Source organism: Embiotoca jacksoni, unplaced genomic scaffold, assembly GCF_022577435.1.
Source record: "Embiotoca jacksoni isolate LCO1_2020_lvr unplaced genomic scaffold, fEmbJac1.0.p SCAF_26, whole genome shotgun sequence".
Taxonomy (NCBI): domain Eukaryota; kingdom Metazoa; phylum Chordata; class Actinopteri; family Embiotocidae; genus Embiotoca; species Embiotoca jacksoni.
Window position 1 is genome coordinate 1,898,727 of NW_027185377.1, and position 17,074 is coordinate 1,915,800.

General features: G+C 44.7%; 1 protein-coding gene across 6 annotated transcripts in view; it reads left to right on the forward strand.

Moving 5' to 3' along the window:
• The first annotated feature begins 6,620 nt into the window (after positions 1-6,620).
• The window catches only part of LOC138204647 (KAT8 regulatory NSL complex subunit 1-like), a 29,982-nt gene continuing 19,528 nt past the window's right edge, over positions 6,621-17,074 (forward strand). The window contains exons 1-3 of one of the 6 annotated variants that reach the window (XM_069160016.1): positions 6,621-6,864; positions 7,439-7,506; positions 14,822-16,301. In XM_069160016.1, coding sequence (XP_069016117.1) covers positions 14,890-16,301 — 1,412 coding nt within the window. In that variant the 5' untranslated portion in view covers positions 6,621-6,864; positions 7,439-7,506; positions 14,822-14,889. Of the gene's footprint in view, positions 6,865-6,915; positions 7,507-10,808; positions 14,527-14,821; positions 16,302-17,074 lie in introns of those variants that run through there. The other 5 variants (XM_069160017.1, XM_069160013.1, XM_069160014.1 and 2 more) reach the window with 5 other exon arrangements.

Here is a 17,074-nt window from a genome sequence, read left to right on the forward strand (position 1 = left end):
AAAAAAAAATAAAATAAAATTAAAAAAAACCACCTCTAAAACACGGAAGCATTTACAGCTTTTTTTATTACAGTGAAGCACACGGGCGGTTTTGTAGTGAAGTTATAAATCAGAGAAGACGGATATCTCTCACGTTAACTCTGAAATAATTACATGACATAACTCTCTCTGAAACCACGACGTGTCAGATTTACCTTTCTGCTGATTTACAGATTAAACCAGGGAGTCATTACATGCTAATCATCGGTTTGGAGCAGCGGTTGCTCAGGTGTTAAAAGAGCTCGTCCACTGATTGCAGGGTTGGCGGTTCAATCCCGCCTCCTGTAGAGGTGCAGTCCTTTTAAAGTAAGGAAGTGAGGCGAGCTGCGGCCCCCTTTGTCTAAAATTTTGATGCTAATATGCTAAACCATTTTGGCCACCAGTGTTACCTCAGGAAGAACGCCGGTGAGCTAATGTCCCGAAAGCTTTTTGGAAATGTTCTCATCATCATTTGTTTTTCTTTATTCAATATTTAATTGACCAAACGTTTTGTGGACTAATATAGAAAATAATTGTTGAATGTAAGACGAGCGTTTGCTTTCGTCTCGACACCTTTGACCTCCAGAGAGAAATATGTCTCTTGTTGAGCGTTTTGTCGCCGAGAGCATTGGGCGGGAAAAAAAACCAAAACAACGAGCTGAAAGACGCCAACAAGCTCATGACCTCTTTGACCTTTTGTTCAACTTAAAAGTTCGTGCACAGAGAGAACTCGTGAGAGGGCCGTGATTCTTTCAGTATTTACCGTTCGATTTACGGTGTTTTCGGGAACAAAACTCTTCAGCCGGAAACAAAGAGACTTAATCTTGTTGCCTCTCGACCAGCGAAGCCAGACGAGAAGGATTCAACCAATCAGGACGGAGCTCGTACCGGGCGACTTTCTGTGGCGTTCGGTTGACTTGAACGAGCGAGTCAAGTAACTGTGTTTACTGACTGAACTGTAAATATATAAATAAACAGGGGGGGGGGGGGGTCGCCACGGATACAAACCAAAAAAACCACACACACACCACTCACTGTAAATCATATGGGCACATCATCCATGTGATCAGCGATTCACAGTCCACATTCCTACGATACCAGTATGCCTAGCACCGGTGCATTTTTATGAACTGCTGTTTATGTCCAGATGTTTATGAACCTCCTCTTTTTTTTTTTGTCATGATGCAAATTTATGATTTTTTTTTTTTTTAAATTTGATTTAGTTTTTTTTGGTTTAATTCCCCTGCAGGTGTTGTGTGAGCTCTGGTTGTGATAAGAAAAAGATAACTGAATTTATCATCTATTGTAGCAGCTTCCAGCTCGACTGGAGCTTATATATGGTGGTGGTGGTGGTGGTGGTGGTGGGGAGGGGGGGGAGGGCATAAAAAATGAAAAAATAAATCCAAAATTAAATGAAAGAAAGTGTAGTTTATATAAAGCACGTTTTGTAAAGTAAAGGATGAAACCCAAACAGGAAAAGTTGATATTATTTTATTATTTAAACCAAAAGTTTTTAATATCAGCAGCATAAAAAAAGAAGCATTTGGTCCAACAAAAGAGGATTAATTATCGACTTCTTCATAGTTGTGTGGTACATAACGGTGGTCAATCAAACATCACAATGTAATTCACAATATTATTTATTGTTATTTATTTTCAATATTGTTATTTTCATACTTGAAAAGATGTAATAAAATATTGTGTGTTGCATTCGACTGAATGAAAAATTGAACGAGTGGCTGAGATGTTGCGTTTATTTAGAGGTTGTTGGTTTTTTTTTTGGTTTTTTTTTATACATGAGACACAAACAGTTCTTTAAAAATAAAAAAAATAAAAAGCTGACATTACCCCGCTGCAGAGAGGCTGAGCTCCGGATCGCGCCACCATTTGTCGACAAACACACACACACACACACACACACACACACACACACAAACACACACACACACACACACACACACACACACACACAAACACACACACTCTCCCCTGAGACGCCAGCGAACAAGAAATACACTTTGAGTATTGAGTGATCTTCTCCAGCTTCGCGTCTCGGAGGGGGAGCTTTTTAAAATAAGAGTCTTCTGCCCAAGTGAACATTCATCGTTTTTTCCTCCCGTGAACACCAGGAGAGTCTTCGCTGCTCTTTCCTCTGTGTTGAGAAACACGGGTGGGGGGGGGGGGGGGGGGGGGGGGGGGAAGAGAGGAGGAGGTGGGGGGGCACAAAGCTGCAAGAAATCCACTGTGACAGTATTCATGACGGTTTTTCGAGGATCACGATATGCGTTGTGATTCTCGGGGCTCCCGGCTTAAATAAATAAATAAATAAATAAAAAAACGTAATGCTTAATTGGATGTGAACTTCCACGCGAACACTTAGAGAGAACAGGAAGGTTCTTGGCGCCCCGCGGCGCCGCCCGAGGCTCGGCTCTCTCACTGTCTCTTACGGATTCACTTTTTCTCTTTTAGGATCTGTGTTTCTGGCTCTGGGAGACTCCTCAGCTTCACAGTTACTGATTAGACTTCAGTCCGGATGATGATTCACTTTTCTGTTTTTCTGTGTTCTCATTAGTCGCTCTGATCGTTGCGTAATGACTGTTTGTGTTTGTGTGCGGAGCAGCTCCAGTAGTAAAGAGCTTCTCTACTGTTGGTTTCACTCATTTACAGTTTGTTGTGGGAACATTTGTAATGTGTTGAAAAACAAACTAATGAGGTGCGATAAGTTGGATACAAAACACATCCTGCAATCCTCCTGAATCCTGAACAATGGACCTTCAACTGGTGTTTTTCTTGCTTCCTAATGACACCAGTGTGTAGATTGTGTTGCAAACAGCTCTGTTCAACCACACCATGTGAAGTCTCAGCTCAATAAAGAGAGAAACATCCATTATCTATACCTGCTTTATCCTGGGCGGGGTCGGGGGGGGGGGGGGGGGCTATCCCAGCTCACATTGGGCGAAGACAGAGTTCACCTTGGACAGGTCACCAGTCCATCACAGGGACAACACGTAGAGACAGACGGAAACAAAGACCGTTCACGCTCTCATTCACACCAAAGGGTGATTTGTAGAACCACCAATTAACCTGAGGTGCATGTTTTTGGATGGTGGGAGGAAGCTGGAGAACCTGGAGAGAACCCACGCAGGCACACGGAGAACAAACTCCACGCAGAAAGGCAGGATTTGAACCCTGGACCTTTTTGCTGTGAGGTGACAATGCTAACCACTGCACCGCTGTGCCGCCCTAAGAGAGAAACAACTGGACTCTAAATATGTAAATCAAAGCATGCAGGAGGTAAACGTGTAACTTTCACGCCTAGGCGGCCCAAAGCGTGTCTATCTCACGTTTCGCTGTCTTGGCCGGACGTGTCTATTTCATGCTTTTTGCTGTAAACACCGGGTTGGAGAGACGCGCCGTCCCGTCCGGTCTGAGCTCCACGGGACCGTCACCGGGACGTCACCGGGACGTGGACCGTCTCATCATCTCCCCAGAACTGAGCCCAGACGGTTCTGGTTGAGTTTGAAGCGCAAAACAACAAACAACAGTTCAATTCAACAACGGATGAAAATCAATAAATCTGTCTGCCGTCTTGATTTCACTCTTCTCTGATCCGATATGAACTCATCATGTGCAGACAAACACGATCAGAACTTTATTATGAATTCAAGACAAAGAAACTGTGAAATCACGTCACGTGGCTTCGATGTAACGCTGCAATAAAAATGAAATAATAATCTTAAATCTAAGGGGGGGGGGACAAAAGTGTACGTTACCTCGATGATGCTGAGAGGCTCGTCTTATGAGGCAGCCGCTGTCATGACAACCGTCTCTCTGCTGTTTGCATTTATATACACGGCAGGTCAGCTCATAACGTGGTTACTAAAGGAACCGGCCTGCATGTAAACAACATAAACTCAGCTCATGTTCCAGTGCGGCTTTGTGCTGCTTATCAACATCTCACATATGACACAGGAAGTAATGAGACTCCGACTGTTTCCTTCGATGCAAAAAACACCTGTTCAGATGCACGAAGCTGCACTTTGAATCAGCAGGAAACGCTGCCGTCGTCTCGTATGTGAGGACACGTGAAGAAACAAAACGTCTTTTGTCAGTGAGGAGGATCGGTGGGCGGAAAAATGTCATTTATCAGAAAGACAAAAACTGCTTTTGTTGAAAGTAAATCAACTCTTCTTTCACTAAAACTACTTGGAAAAGAATTTCCTTCCAAGGAATAAAGCAGTGCAGATACTGATTAGACAAATGAGACCTTTAAAGGAAATATTGCAGAATAAATACATTTAAATGTGTAATAAATGGTTTATAACACTCTACTGTAGTTGGAAGCAGCTGTAAGTATTTTTTTAATGCATTTGGCAATCCTGTATGCATACATATATGAAAGCTGCTTTAAAATGTGTGTAAATACAGTTTTAATGATATAAAACTATAATTAGACATCTTTATAGATGCTTCCAACTTACAGGTAAATGTTTATAAAAGCTAAACAGGAGGAATTTAAATCAAAATGTTCCTGGGAACATTAAAAACTGAAATAATCAGAGATAACTGCTTCTCTTTCTGAGGCTCAGCCACAGCGGGAGGATGTTTGTGATGAGTCAGCGCCATCTAGTGGAGGTTTGCTGCAACTACATTCAGATGTTTCCTCTAAAAATATCTCACGAAGCCAAATTAACTCAGCAGAAGCTCCAGAGAGATTTAAATGAAGGTGAAGAGGTGAGAGGTTTGCAGACAGGATGAAGAGGAGGAGAGGACTGAGCTTGACTTGAATATGTGAGTTTCTCTGAGTGAGCATTAATAATGTATGATATATAACAGAGTGAGGACGCATCACCAGTCTGCATCCTAAAAAATCACAACTTACTCAGACAAAATTAAATTTAGCAACAAAAGCAACAGTACATGCACATTATTGATGCCTGTTATTATCATCACCGTCACATTAAAAAGTTAATAAGACATTTGTGTGGAGTTTTCTGGACGTACATTTACTGGAATATTTGGATTTAAGTGGAACTTTAAGGTACTTTGAGGTACTTTGTGAACAATATCAGCTGTACCTCCATATTTCAGGGGGGAACATTAGCATCTTTAATATTTGTTTGGTAATTTATCTAATTTGATTGATGTTGCTTTGTGTCCAGTTGCAGTTTTAAGATTAAAGATTCATCTTTTTACGTTGATGCGTTGATGATAATAATGATATAATCAGTATTAATATATCAGCGCTGGAGGTCATTTTACATGCACAATATCTATTTGTAAGTATTTTAAGTGCTGATATCTGAACTTTAATGAAGGTTTTACTTCATTTTCTTTTGTACTTGAGTATTTTTTTCATTGTAATGATTTTTCATTCAAATTTAGCATTGACGTAGCATTTCATAATGTTAACACTGAAATACAGTTTACAGCCTTTGTTCAGGTTATGTAGTTGTTTCCATAACAGAGACGTGTAAATACACCATGTTTGGAGTTATAAGTGTGAATATAAGCGTAGCCTTTATTTAATTACAATACATAGTTTTATTATCATTATTATAATTATCAGAAGGAAACAAACACATGAATGTAGATGATTAAACCGGTTATATTGAATATGCATGTACATAAGGACCACCCATGTTCAGATTCTTGCCCACCTTCATTTTTTTACCCATTTAATCCACTTTATTCATCATTTTCTTTCTGAATTCGCTCCACCTGTTCCTCCCATGCGTCTTCATTTGGACCACGTTTCTTACCATTTCTGTCTACTTCCTGTGTTTCTGTTGTTTCAGTGTGAGGACGACACATCCGTGACCTTCACATGTGGCTGAAGCTCACGCTGGTTGTTGTTTTTTATTCCAACTTTGGCCTCTTCCATCCACAGAGGTAGAGAGGAGAGTTGAACAGTTTGGGAGTTGTGGATGAACTGGATCATGATCAAACATCTTTGGATGAACTGGATCATGATCAAACATCTTTGGATCGCAGCTCATTTCCTTCCTGCGTTTGTTGCCTGCTCTTTCCTCCAAATCAGTCAGTCCGGCCTTTAAACCGCTGAGCTGTTGCCAGTGAAGATGTTCATCCACCTGAGGATGTGAGTGAACAGCTGATCCGGTCCAGGACGGCTCGGTGACCAGTCCCCTGGACGTCCCTCCTCTCACAGGTCAAAGCCTGCAGGTCTGGATGTCCACGTCCATCCATCCTCTGCTGCTCGTGGCTGCACGTTTGCACCCTCAGCTTCACTTTAAACGGCCCTTTGTGTGGAGCTGTTGTGTCTCCGGGCCCGTGGTGTTGGTTTTCCGGGTGGGGGGGGTCAGATGCACAATCTCAACAACCAGCAGTTTCAATCTGTTCAGCATGAAGGAAGAAAGACAGAAGACCAGAAGAAACACGTCGCACCAACTCGTGCGTCTCCGTCGGCTTCGTGTTTGTGACGCGACGAGCTGCTGAAACCCGGCGGCTCGTTTCTCAGCCGAGTCCCCAAAACAAAGCCTGACGTGTTGGGGACGGGGGACAGACACCGGGGACAGACACGGGGGGAGACACGTCCAGGCTGGGACCGGGAGCAGCTAGCTGTGCGCGCGGCGGGAGCAGAAACATCCTTTTATAAACGAAGAGGAAGTTTTAGGAGAAAAGAAAAACATCCTCAAATGAAAATCATGTTTTTGGGGGATAATGAAGTTTCGTGCTTATGAACTTTCGTCCACATTTCCGCTGTACGGGGCATTTAGCGGAGAGCGACGGCCGGCGGGAGCCAATGAGAAGCCCGGATTCCCAGCGTCGACCAATCAGAGCGCGGGGGGGGCTGGCCGTGTGAGCGGCTCCTAACAGGACGAGCAGGTAAGGAACATTTCGGTCTTGTTATTCTTTTCTCCAAATTAACGGACGCTGCGCTCGCGGAGGAAACACGGTCCCCCGGTTCAACCTCCGGCTGCTCGGTGTGAGCCGGTCGGGTTGTTTGAAGTGAGAGTTTTGTGCCGAACGCGAATAAAACGTCAGTCATTGAGAAGTCGGTGAGGATCGGGAAGCGAACAAGCTAGCGAGCGTTTAGCTTCGAGCCTGCTAGCGACCGGGCAGTTAGCTCGGTGCTAACGTTAGCTCCTCCAACTTCACTCAGGAACTCTCCGGAACACAAAGCAGCCGGCAGCGCGCTCTCTGACGCGACGCCCGGTCAACAACACGCTTTTGTACGACTTTGCTTTTCGTTTTTCCAAACCTCGGTGTCGACATTATTTGGACATTTCAAACTTTTTCATGACACATTTGCAGTGATAACGTCAGCGCAGGTAGCGCTAGCCCGCTAGCGTTAGCGCGACCAGCTGGACCGAAGAAAGAGTGAACGACTGACCGTCCTCGTGACGTCACAACAAACTAATGGGACACTTTGGTTTTTTGTTTTTTTGTTTTTTTCCAGGCGTCATGTCTTCCCCACGTGCGGCCCCTCGGATTACTAACCGGAGGGTTTCAACAATGGAGGCAAAGGTATCAAAGATATTCCTGAACTATAAAGCTGCTTTTATTTCTGTGTGTTTCTCAATGAGCATGATGCTCAGCTATGGTCTCTGAGTCCTGGACACCCCCCCCCCCCCCCTCACCCCCTTCCTCCACCTCTTCACACCCCCCCCCCCCCCCAAAAAAAAAAAAAAAAAGAAAAAGGATGATATCACAGCCGAAATAGAAGGAGCCACATGAGGGGGGCATCTGATCAGGACAACCATCCCCATGGAGGTATTTATAGCCAGCTGGGAGGAGAACCCTGAACATGGGGTGGATTACGTCCCAGGAAGGGTGGCCAACCCCGCTGGAGGGGCGGCCTCATGTGTCCTGGGACCTGGAAGTTAAGGAAACTTTGGAGCAGGATGAGAAAATGGATGGATGTTTTTTTTATTTATTTATTTTTGTTTTTTTACAAGTTACCAATTATAACTGCCACGGATGAGTGCAGCTCACTGGATAACCATCTAAAGACTTCCATGTAGCTATAAATCTGGGGACATCTCCAGAATAGGGGATCAACAGTTTGCTCTCTCTCTCTCTGTCTCTGTCTCTCTCTCTCTCTGTCTCTCTGTCTCTCTCTCTCTGTCTCTCCGTCTCTCTCTCTGTCTCTCTCTCTGTCTCTGTCTCTCTCTGTCTCTCTGTCTCTCTCTCTCTGTCTCTCTCTCTGTCTCTCCGTCTCTGTCTCTGTCTCTGTCTCTCTCTCTGTCTCTCCGTCTCTCTCTCCGTCTCTCTCTCTGTCTCTCTCTCTCTCTGTCTCTCTCTGTCTCTGTCTCTCTCTCTCTGTCTCTCCGTCTCTGTCTCTGTCTCTGTCTCTCTCTCTCTCTGTCTCTCTCTCTCTCTGTCTCTGTCTCTCTCTGTCTCTCTCTCTCTCTTTCTGATTCACACACACACATTGATAATGACCTATTTATAATGCATCTCTTCCCTCATAGTTTGATAATGCACAGACCTGCTGGGAAATTAAGAGTGACACGCATTCATTTTCATGACTTCACCAGTAAGATTTTTTTTTTTAACGTCGGTGGAAGCGTCAGCTGATCAGATCTTTCTCGTGATTAACAGGCTTAAATAGCAACGAGACGCAAGAGAGGACGTAACTTGACGTGGTAAACATCTATTGCACAATGAGTATTTCTTGGGGAAAATCTCCACATGTGCGCAGGAAGTGATAAACAGATGTTTATTTAGATGTTGTGGCACATGAACGGGATAAACTGGAAAAATACAAGTGAGTGAGTAACAGCATAAACATCCTCAGGAAGCTGGCAGTTTTGTAACAATAACGTATCTAAAATTATATTTTTTAATTTAAATCTCACAGGTTAGTTACAACCAATATTTTCAGTAACATAAGGACTTATTTACATCTAATTAACAACAAAACACTGTGACATCAGGTGTTTTATTTATAATTAGGACCAACTAATATTGAGCAACTTAAAATCATGAAAGCAAAAAGAACTGAGGAAGTTTAATAATATCTAAAAACAAACCCCCATCATGTAAAGAAATGTACTGAATAATTAGTTTTAGTCTAAATGACCTTAAAGTTTAAGTTTCATTACCTTATCAGCCAGAACATACAAGACACAATAACTAAAAGCTAATACGAGGCAGCATACATTCAATTAAGCTTCACTTAAGTCTTGTTAAGGGACAGAAGCAAATCAATAATATAACCTTCAACCCTCTTATTTTTTAAGACTCAACCGACAACTTTTAGCCTAAAGACTATTTCTCAACTCAGCCAGATGTTACAGCAGCTCCTAAAATAGCAAAACACATCAGAAAAGATTTTTTTTTAAAGCAATGAAAACATGAAGCTGTCAGATTTTTTAATCTTGTTTAGACATTATTTAATAAGGTAGTTCCCAATTTAAATCTAAATATTACCCATTTTTATTGCAAAACTCTTGTGCAGCTACTTGTGTCAGGACATTTAATATTTATCTTTGGCTTATTTTGTTTAAGTACAAAAGAGTTTTGCAGGAACAATACTCAGCCCGGGACTTCTTTTCTTTAGTCTATCAGAAGTATTTTTTATATAACTTCGAGGCTGCAGTTTGTAATGTTGTACTGCATTAACAATATTGTAGTTATACGTACAGTTTCCTTTAAAAGTTTGTCAAGTGGACAGTAAAATTGATGGCAAAAACACAGCACTCATACAAAAGTAGAGAAAGTATTTCATGTTATTTATGTTCAAATGGCGTATATATTGTGTATATCTTCCACCTGGAAAAAAAAAAAAAAGGCCCATCTAAAATAGCCTATATCAGTTTATTTGTAGAATATATTTAGAATATTTTCACCACTTTACCTTAACATCAAACAGCCTTTTCTGACGGGGGAACTGAAGCTGTTGTATACATTCATGCTCCTCTTCAAAGCCACTACCAGACTCCTTTGACAAAAGTAGTCATTTTAACCTCACAGAAAACAAAACCTGTTGGTGGACTCGCTGCCTCGATCTGTCAGTCTGCATGTGTCGTTGTGTGACTTTGGTGGTGTTTTAATATGTTAGTTCAGATCCAAACTGACACCGAAGTAATAAAAACAATGAGCTGTTAGATCGGCAACTCCTGTGTTCTGTGAGGTAAAATTACTGTTTTTGTCAAGGGAGTCTGGTGGCTTTGAAGAGGAGCGCAAATGTATACAACAGCTTCACAGCAAGGTAAAGCGGTGAAAATATTCTAAATATAGTCAACAAATAAACTGATCATGGCTATTTTAGGTGGGCCTTTTTCTTAGGTGGAAGATGTACATAATATATACGCTATTTGAACATAAATAACGTGAAATACAGTCTCTACTTTTTCCAGATGCCATCAACTTCACTGTACACTTCACAAACGGTTGTTTCAGTCCAGCTTCAGTCCTCCATTAGAAAAATACTTATTTTTTTAATGGCAAAGTAAAGCGGTGAAATATTATAAATATAGCATTAATTTAAATTCATACATTTGTTTTAGGTGGCTTATTACCAACCTCCGACACAGACCAAACAAAAATCTTTCTGAGGGCCGACGCTTTGAATAATTGAAACAGTCGGGGTGGGGGTGGTGGGGTGACTTTGCTTTGATGAGGTTGCTTTCAGTCATACTTGTTTGGTCCTGCTTTGGTGCATGTGGTGTTTTATTACATCTGGGCCCTGGCTGCGTTTAACAGGCCTAGTGAAGAAGAGCTCCTTCAAGCGGCCGCAGGCTGCAAAGCTTCAGGAGGCCGCTGTGGAGGTGGTGGAGGTGGTGGTGGAGGAGGTGGAGGAGGTGGGCGATCCAGATCCTGTTCAAAATGTTATTGACTCGGTCAGTTTTTCTGGAAGGAAGTGATCCCCCTCTTCTGTAGTGTCTTAATATAAATAGAGAGCATAATGGGCCATTGTAAGCACTCATTTATGTATTTGGTCTTTAAGGAGCTAATCAAACCCTTTGATTATATTTATTTATGTTAATTACGGCTCATTTTAGATGTGGATGTTTGTGTCCAGGTTGCTTTGTGTGGATAGAAACAGGTGTTTTTTTGTTTTTAAGCATGAGTGGTGTATTTTCTGCACAGAGGCCCGTGCTGCCATCAGTAATATTTACAGTTTAACCAGTAAACAACACCACAAACAACAACAAGTGACAACTGCGCTATTTATTTATTTTAATATTTATTTGGGGGAAGACAATGCCCTCCTGTGGTATCTTCTTTTCAGCTTTCATGCCGTTTCTTATCTGCCCTTTACTCTAGTGGTGAGTATGAGAAATGTCTCCCGCCTACCAGAAACCAACACACACACACACAACACACGCGCGCGCACACGCACTCTCACGCACGCTCTCACACACACACACACACACACACACACACAGAGCGCTTCTATGTTTGTCAGACTCAAATCCGAGGGAGAGGAGCTAGCCGCCATTTTCTAAGCGTCTCTCCCTAAAACGAGAGAAAAACGCTCGCGACAAACTGCCATCTGGATTACCTCGCGCTTCCTGACGAACGGATTTTCAGTCGGAGGAGATCCGTGAAATCACGGTTGAAGTAATTCGGACTAGAAAGGACCGTTTCGCGGCCCGGTCTTATATTCGCCGTAGCGGCGAGGCGAGCTAGCTGCTGAGCAGCAAGGTGTAGATCGTTGATTCGCCCATTGCTGAATCCGGAACGAACCGAGCGGCTCCGTGAACCGGGCCCTCTCCGCTGCTCGGGCTGCATTTTTCGGGGGGGGATTAATTAATGGCAGCGTGATCGAGTCGAAGCTCGCTTCTTTTTGTGTTTTCGTTGGCACCCTTGTGTTTTTTCCTCCACCTAAACTGCGGGGGATTGTTGCCGAAATTCCCTCGGATAGTGCGACCTCGTCACGTGGTAGGTTCCTCCTTTTTCTTTGTTAGCTCGCTAGCTCGCCTGGCAGGGTCTACTCCCAACTTCTCCCTCTCACACTAGCTCGCCATTAACCTCGCGTCGCTGTTTGGTCGCCCGGCGGCTCGTGGTGCCCTCAAAGTAAGTCAGAAAGGACGGAGATTTAAAAAAAAAAAAAAAAAAAAAGAAAGAAGAAGGAGAGGGACCGGGGGGGCTCGGCTGTATTTATTTCCGTAGTCTCATTACAATGCACACCGTGTCTGAAACAGCGTCGTTTAAAAGAAGTTGTGGTCCAGAACGAGCTGCCGTCTTCCTCCTCCTGCGAACCCGTCTGCGGTGGAACAGAACCCGGATTGAAGTGTGCGGTGGATGCGTGTGTTCCCGCGGGGCTTTAACGTGGAACATAGTACTTTGGGCGTTCTTGGTTTAAATCCACCACCGGGTGCACGGAGGCTCCGGAGCCACCGAATAAAGGTTTACTTGCCCTAACGAGGTTTACGTAAAGCTCAAAGGGGGGGGCTTTAAAAAAAAAAAAAATTATATATATATATATATATATTTATATATGTATGCTGAAACCAAATGGCTCCAAAACAGAAAGCGTTCGCCTCCACGCCTGCTGTGCGGGCAGGCAGCGTGTCACTGCGGGCTTATGAGTCCCGCACGCTAGCTTGAGAGCAGGTTGTGTTTCTTGCATCAGCAGCTTCCCTGAGCTAACGTTAGCCGCCACAGAAGCGCATTAATTTGCACGCAGTGCTCCGATGACATTTATCTGTCGTTTGTTGGGAGGCTTTTTTTTTCTCGGTGCGGTGATCGTTGCCGATTTCTTTTCTCTTTTTTTTTTCACAGGCACGTCTCAAATCAATTACACCAGCCTCCACTGATCCTGCACGGTGGTGGTTTCTGTCGTTTTTCTTCTTCTTCCGCTGAAGCTGTTGAAGATAATGAAATATATGTTTGTTGAGTCGGTCGCAGCCAGCACGGAGGCGCCAGGCTGCCTTTTAAATCTACAAACGCTCTTGTAAACACCAGGAAGACATTTTGGTGATTACGTTATGGTTGGCTAACGTTGGATGTGGACGCGTTTCTCTTTTTTTTTTTTTCTTCTTCTTTTTTTTTTTTTTTTTTGTCGCATGTTGTATGCCAGACAGTTTACGGAGATCCTCGTGTACGTGCGTTATGTTTCTAGCATTTGCTAACGTCGGTTATTTAATTTCCTCCCAGGCCCGTGAAAGCATGAGCTCGCTGGGTGTGTTTGGAGCGGATTGGGCTGTTTTAGGTAGATGAATTGCATTGCATAATCTGCTTCGGAAATACCAACATGGCGTAGTGCGCGCAGACCAGAAACTGCGGTGAAATACTGAGCCCCCATTCATCTGAGCCTGCAGACGATCCGCCGAGATGCAGCTCGCTTTTATCTCCTCGATCGTTTGCAGGGAGGCTTCTTTTATTTATTTTTTTTTGGTGGAAGTTTCGTTTGGATACACAGTCAGTCAGTCAGTGGGCATGTTGTGAACCATTAAAGCGACACTTAACCGTAATAACGCCTCTGGCGTTGCGCTTTGCATGTTTAATCTGATAATTATTTTGTGGCTCTTTTAATGGGGAAATTAGGAAGGTTTAATAGGTTCAGGTGAAAATGACACAGGAACCTGGTCAGGATGACATCATGTGCTCTGGGCTAATGCTGGGGCCTAAATCCACCTACTTACACTGCCTGTGAGGAACCCTGCTGCATACTGGCTTACCAGGGCACATGTAGGGCAGTGGGGTTTGGGCCATTTGCACTGGCTCTTTCTGTTTCGTCCCTCATCAGAAATAAGCTGCAAAGGTTATTTTAAAGAGGAGCCTTGTAATTCTACGACAACGAGGGCTTGTTCTCGCAGGCATGGGTGGAGTGGGAATTATTTATTGGCCTGATGTCTGTTGTTATTCCATCTGTATCATGAGCATCCCACTCCCCAAGGTCAGTGCATGTCATTATTTCTCTGTAGTTATTGGAAGTGGGCCTCTGCAGAAAGTAATTAATCGGCGATTACAACGGGATTAAAGGATATTTGTTATTTTTTTTGAGAGCTGAGTGAATTTGAGTACGTCTGACCATCTCAGATATTCCTCTCGTTTTCTTTTTAAGTGTTTCTTCCGGTTTCATTCGTGGGATCATTTTTAGCAGCACTTGCAGCTAGCAGGTCAACAAAATGTCAATGAGTCACCAGTTCATTTGATCAGGCCTCTTGATTTGTCATAGACTTTCACTTAAGCTTTTGTATTCGAGTTGGTATGTTGGAGCTTGGCTATTAATTAAGCACTATATTTGGTTCCTAACATTTAAGAAGTGCTATTTTCTTTTGGGTGGTGGTTGGTATTTTTCCACTCACAGTGAAGCCTGTACTACAGAACCTGTAGTACAGGTATTTCCGTTTTATGACCTGTTGTATATAGGCACAGCCTGCCTACATGTTGTTTCCTCATTATAATAAAAACATTCAATATGGAGAAATACATGAAAATATATATTTTTGCATTTATCTATTGTTTTTGTGTCCACTTGGTCTCAAATCACGGTCAGTGGCTTTGAGACTAAACTGTTGTATTTTATATTTAGGTCCTCTTAAAGCAGATGTTACTGTCACTCCTAACAGGATGGCTGTCTGAATAATTGTGAGTGCACCAATACAGATTGAGCTTCCCTGGAGCTTCTGGTTTCAGTATTGCATCCATACTTAAACATGTTCTAGGTCGTGTCCGTATGTTTGTTTACAATATTTTTTTGTGACGTTCGTCCATTGATGATGGAAGAAACACATCTCCACCCAACTTCCTCTCGCACCATCGAGGATCAAATTGTGTTGTAAAAGTTTGTGCTCGACTTCATTCTACAGCCGTGATTAACTTCCTTTTTTTTTTTTTTTTTTTTTTTTTTTTTGTCTTGCTTTTGTCTCCGTGTCCCCTCCAGGCTGTCCTCAGGTGGGGCAGTAAGCGGGTGGTGTGGAGCAGGCCGCGGTGCCCGTCCCTCTGCACTGCATGGCTGCGATGGCGCCCGCTCTCACCGACGCCCCAGCCGAAGCTCACCACATCCGCTTCAAACTGGCTGCCCCATCCTCGAGTCTCTCACCGGCCAGTGCAGAGAACAACGGTAACGCCAGCAACATCCTCATCCACAGCAGCGGTCCCGCCAAGTGCAAGGCCACCTCCGAAGAGTGCCCCCTCGACTTCTGTGGCGGCGACCAGGAACAGCAGCAGCAGCAGCCCCAAACCGACTCCGTGTCCCAGGCCTCGACCCTGGGAAAACTCCAGCCGCTGGTGGCTTCCTATCGATGCTCTGATGTGACACCTGTCCCTTCAACTAAGGAGTCGATCAAGCTGCAAGGAGTCCTCATCAAACAGTCTGTGTTGAAAAGCCACAGGATACTGCCGAGCTCCCTGCTCAACGGCGGAGGAGACTTCCTCCTGAGGAAGAGGCAGGCGATTGAACTTTCTGGCGGCCAGCTCAAAAGCCTCATGAGCGGCAGCACGAACGGAAGTGGCCAGCCCATGGCACCTGTCAACGGCCTGGCCAAGAAGCTGGCCACCATGTCAGGAACTGGCTGCGTGGTCGCAGTGAACGGTGACAAGCCTTCTGCCGCCACAGACTCTCAGTCCCAGAACCTGCCCTTGGACTCTGAGACCTTGACAGCGACTTTATCAGGGCATATCCCCATGAAAGGAACCATTAAACAGAAGCATTCCTCTGGGGTTTCTCAAAATACAGATGGAAAAAACCTTGAACCGCCAGTGCTTCAGCCCGCTGCACTTTCCCCCTTTACCCACGACAACCCGAACCCCACTGAACAGGTGAACTTGGAGGAGGCTGATTCACACACGGCTACCAGCCAGCCACAGGGTTCTGGTTCTGATCGGGAGAGACCAGGAAGCAGCCATCAGGTCTCCCCGGCTTGCACGCCCGCGCCCCATCCTCCTCTGCCCTGTAGTTCTTCCTCGGACAGCCTTGACGCTCTCGTCGGAGAGCGCACCCTTCTCAACAGCAGCCGCCAAGCCGAGATCGAAAGCCGACTACGGCGCCTGCGCAAACGTCTTCAGGTGGTACAGGCCAAGCAGGTGGAGCGGCACATCCAGCAGCAGCTGGGGGGCTTCTTGGACTCGGCCCTCAGCCGGCTACTAGCTGGCAACCGCAAGTCGGAGGCGGCAACCCCGACGGCTACATGGAGGACTGGACGCCACTCTTCCTCCAACAACAGGGACGGCCTGAGTCGCTTCCTGAAAAGCGGCTCCATGCCCTTGGAGCTGGAGAGGCTTTATTTGAGCGGCTCGGCCAACCTTCATACAGCAGAAAGCGCCTTTGACTCGGACGTGACAGAAAGTAGCTCTGGTGGGGACTCTGACCTGGAGGAGGAGGAGCTGTCCAGAGTGGACATTGAGCAGCGACATGTCAAAATGTAAGTACAAGTGTCCTCGTCCACCGAGACAAAGGGCTGTATAATGTATGTATGAGTTGAATGTTGAAAGTACCATTTCAGGTTTCTTATTGAACATCTGCTGTGAGAGTCATTAAAAGTTGACTGTATTGCTTTTAAAGTTGCACTGCTCTCGCATTACTTTCACATTTAATGGTGCTCGAAGCTGCTCAACTGTCCAGTGAAAGTCCCCGTGTTCCCGGGCTCTGCAGATCGCTGCTCAGGCATAGCAGGTGCTAATGACATTTATAACTGCCTGGTCGGGTTCAGTAGTGGCCCGGGTCAAACTCCAGGGAGGGGTAAGAGAGGTACAGTTGGTCCAGAGAGCGTTAGTAGTTGTGTGGGTGGTATCCTGTGGAGAACGCAGGCATCGAGCGGACTGGAAAGTTTAAAAAGCTTCTCTCGTCCTACAGCGCTTCCTCCTGAGAGGGCCGAGGCCGAAACTGAACGTTCTGTTTATCTGCCGAGCGGATGAGCGAGCGCCCACAGAGCCAGGCGCTGTTTTGATTTAAACTGAAACCAAGAAGGAACATAGAGTTGGGGGGGCGGCGGTGGTGGTGGTGTTGGTGGTAGTGGTGGTTTTTGCAGAAGGTGTGGGTTTTCAGTTTTTACGTGCTGCCTGTTGTGATGTCAGGTTCAGCTCAGCGGGGACCTGCAGATGTATTCCATGGGAAGTTCACAACAGAGTCCACATTTTTGTGTCATTAATGTTGGGAGAGGGAAGAAAAAGACAGCAGGTGGCTGAGCAGCGTTAA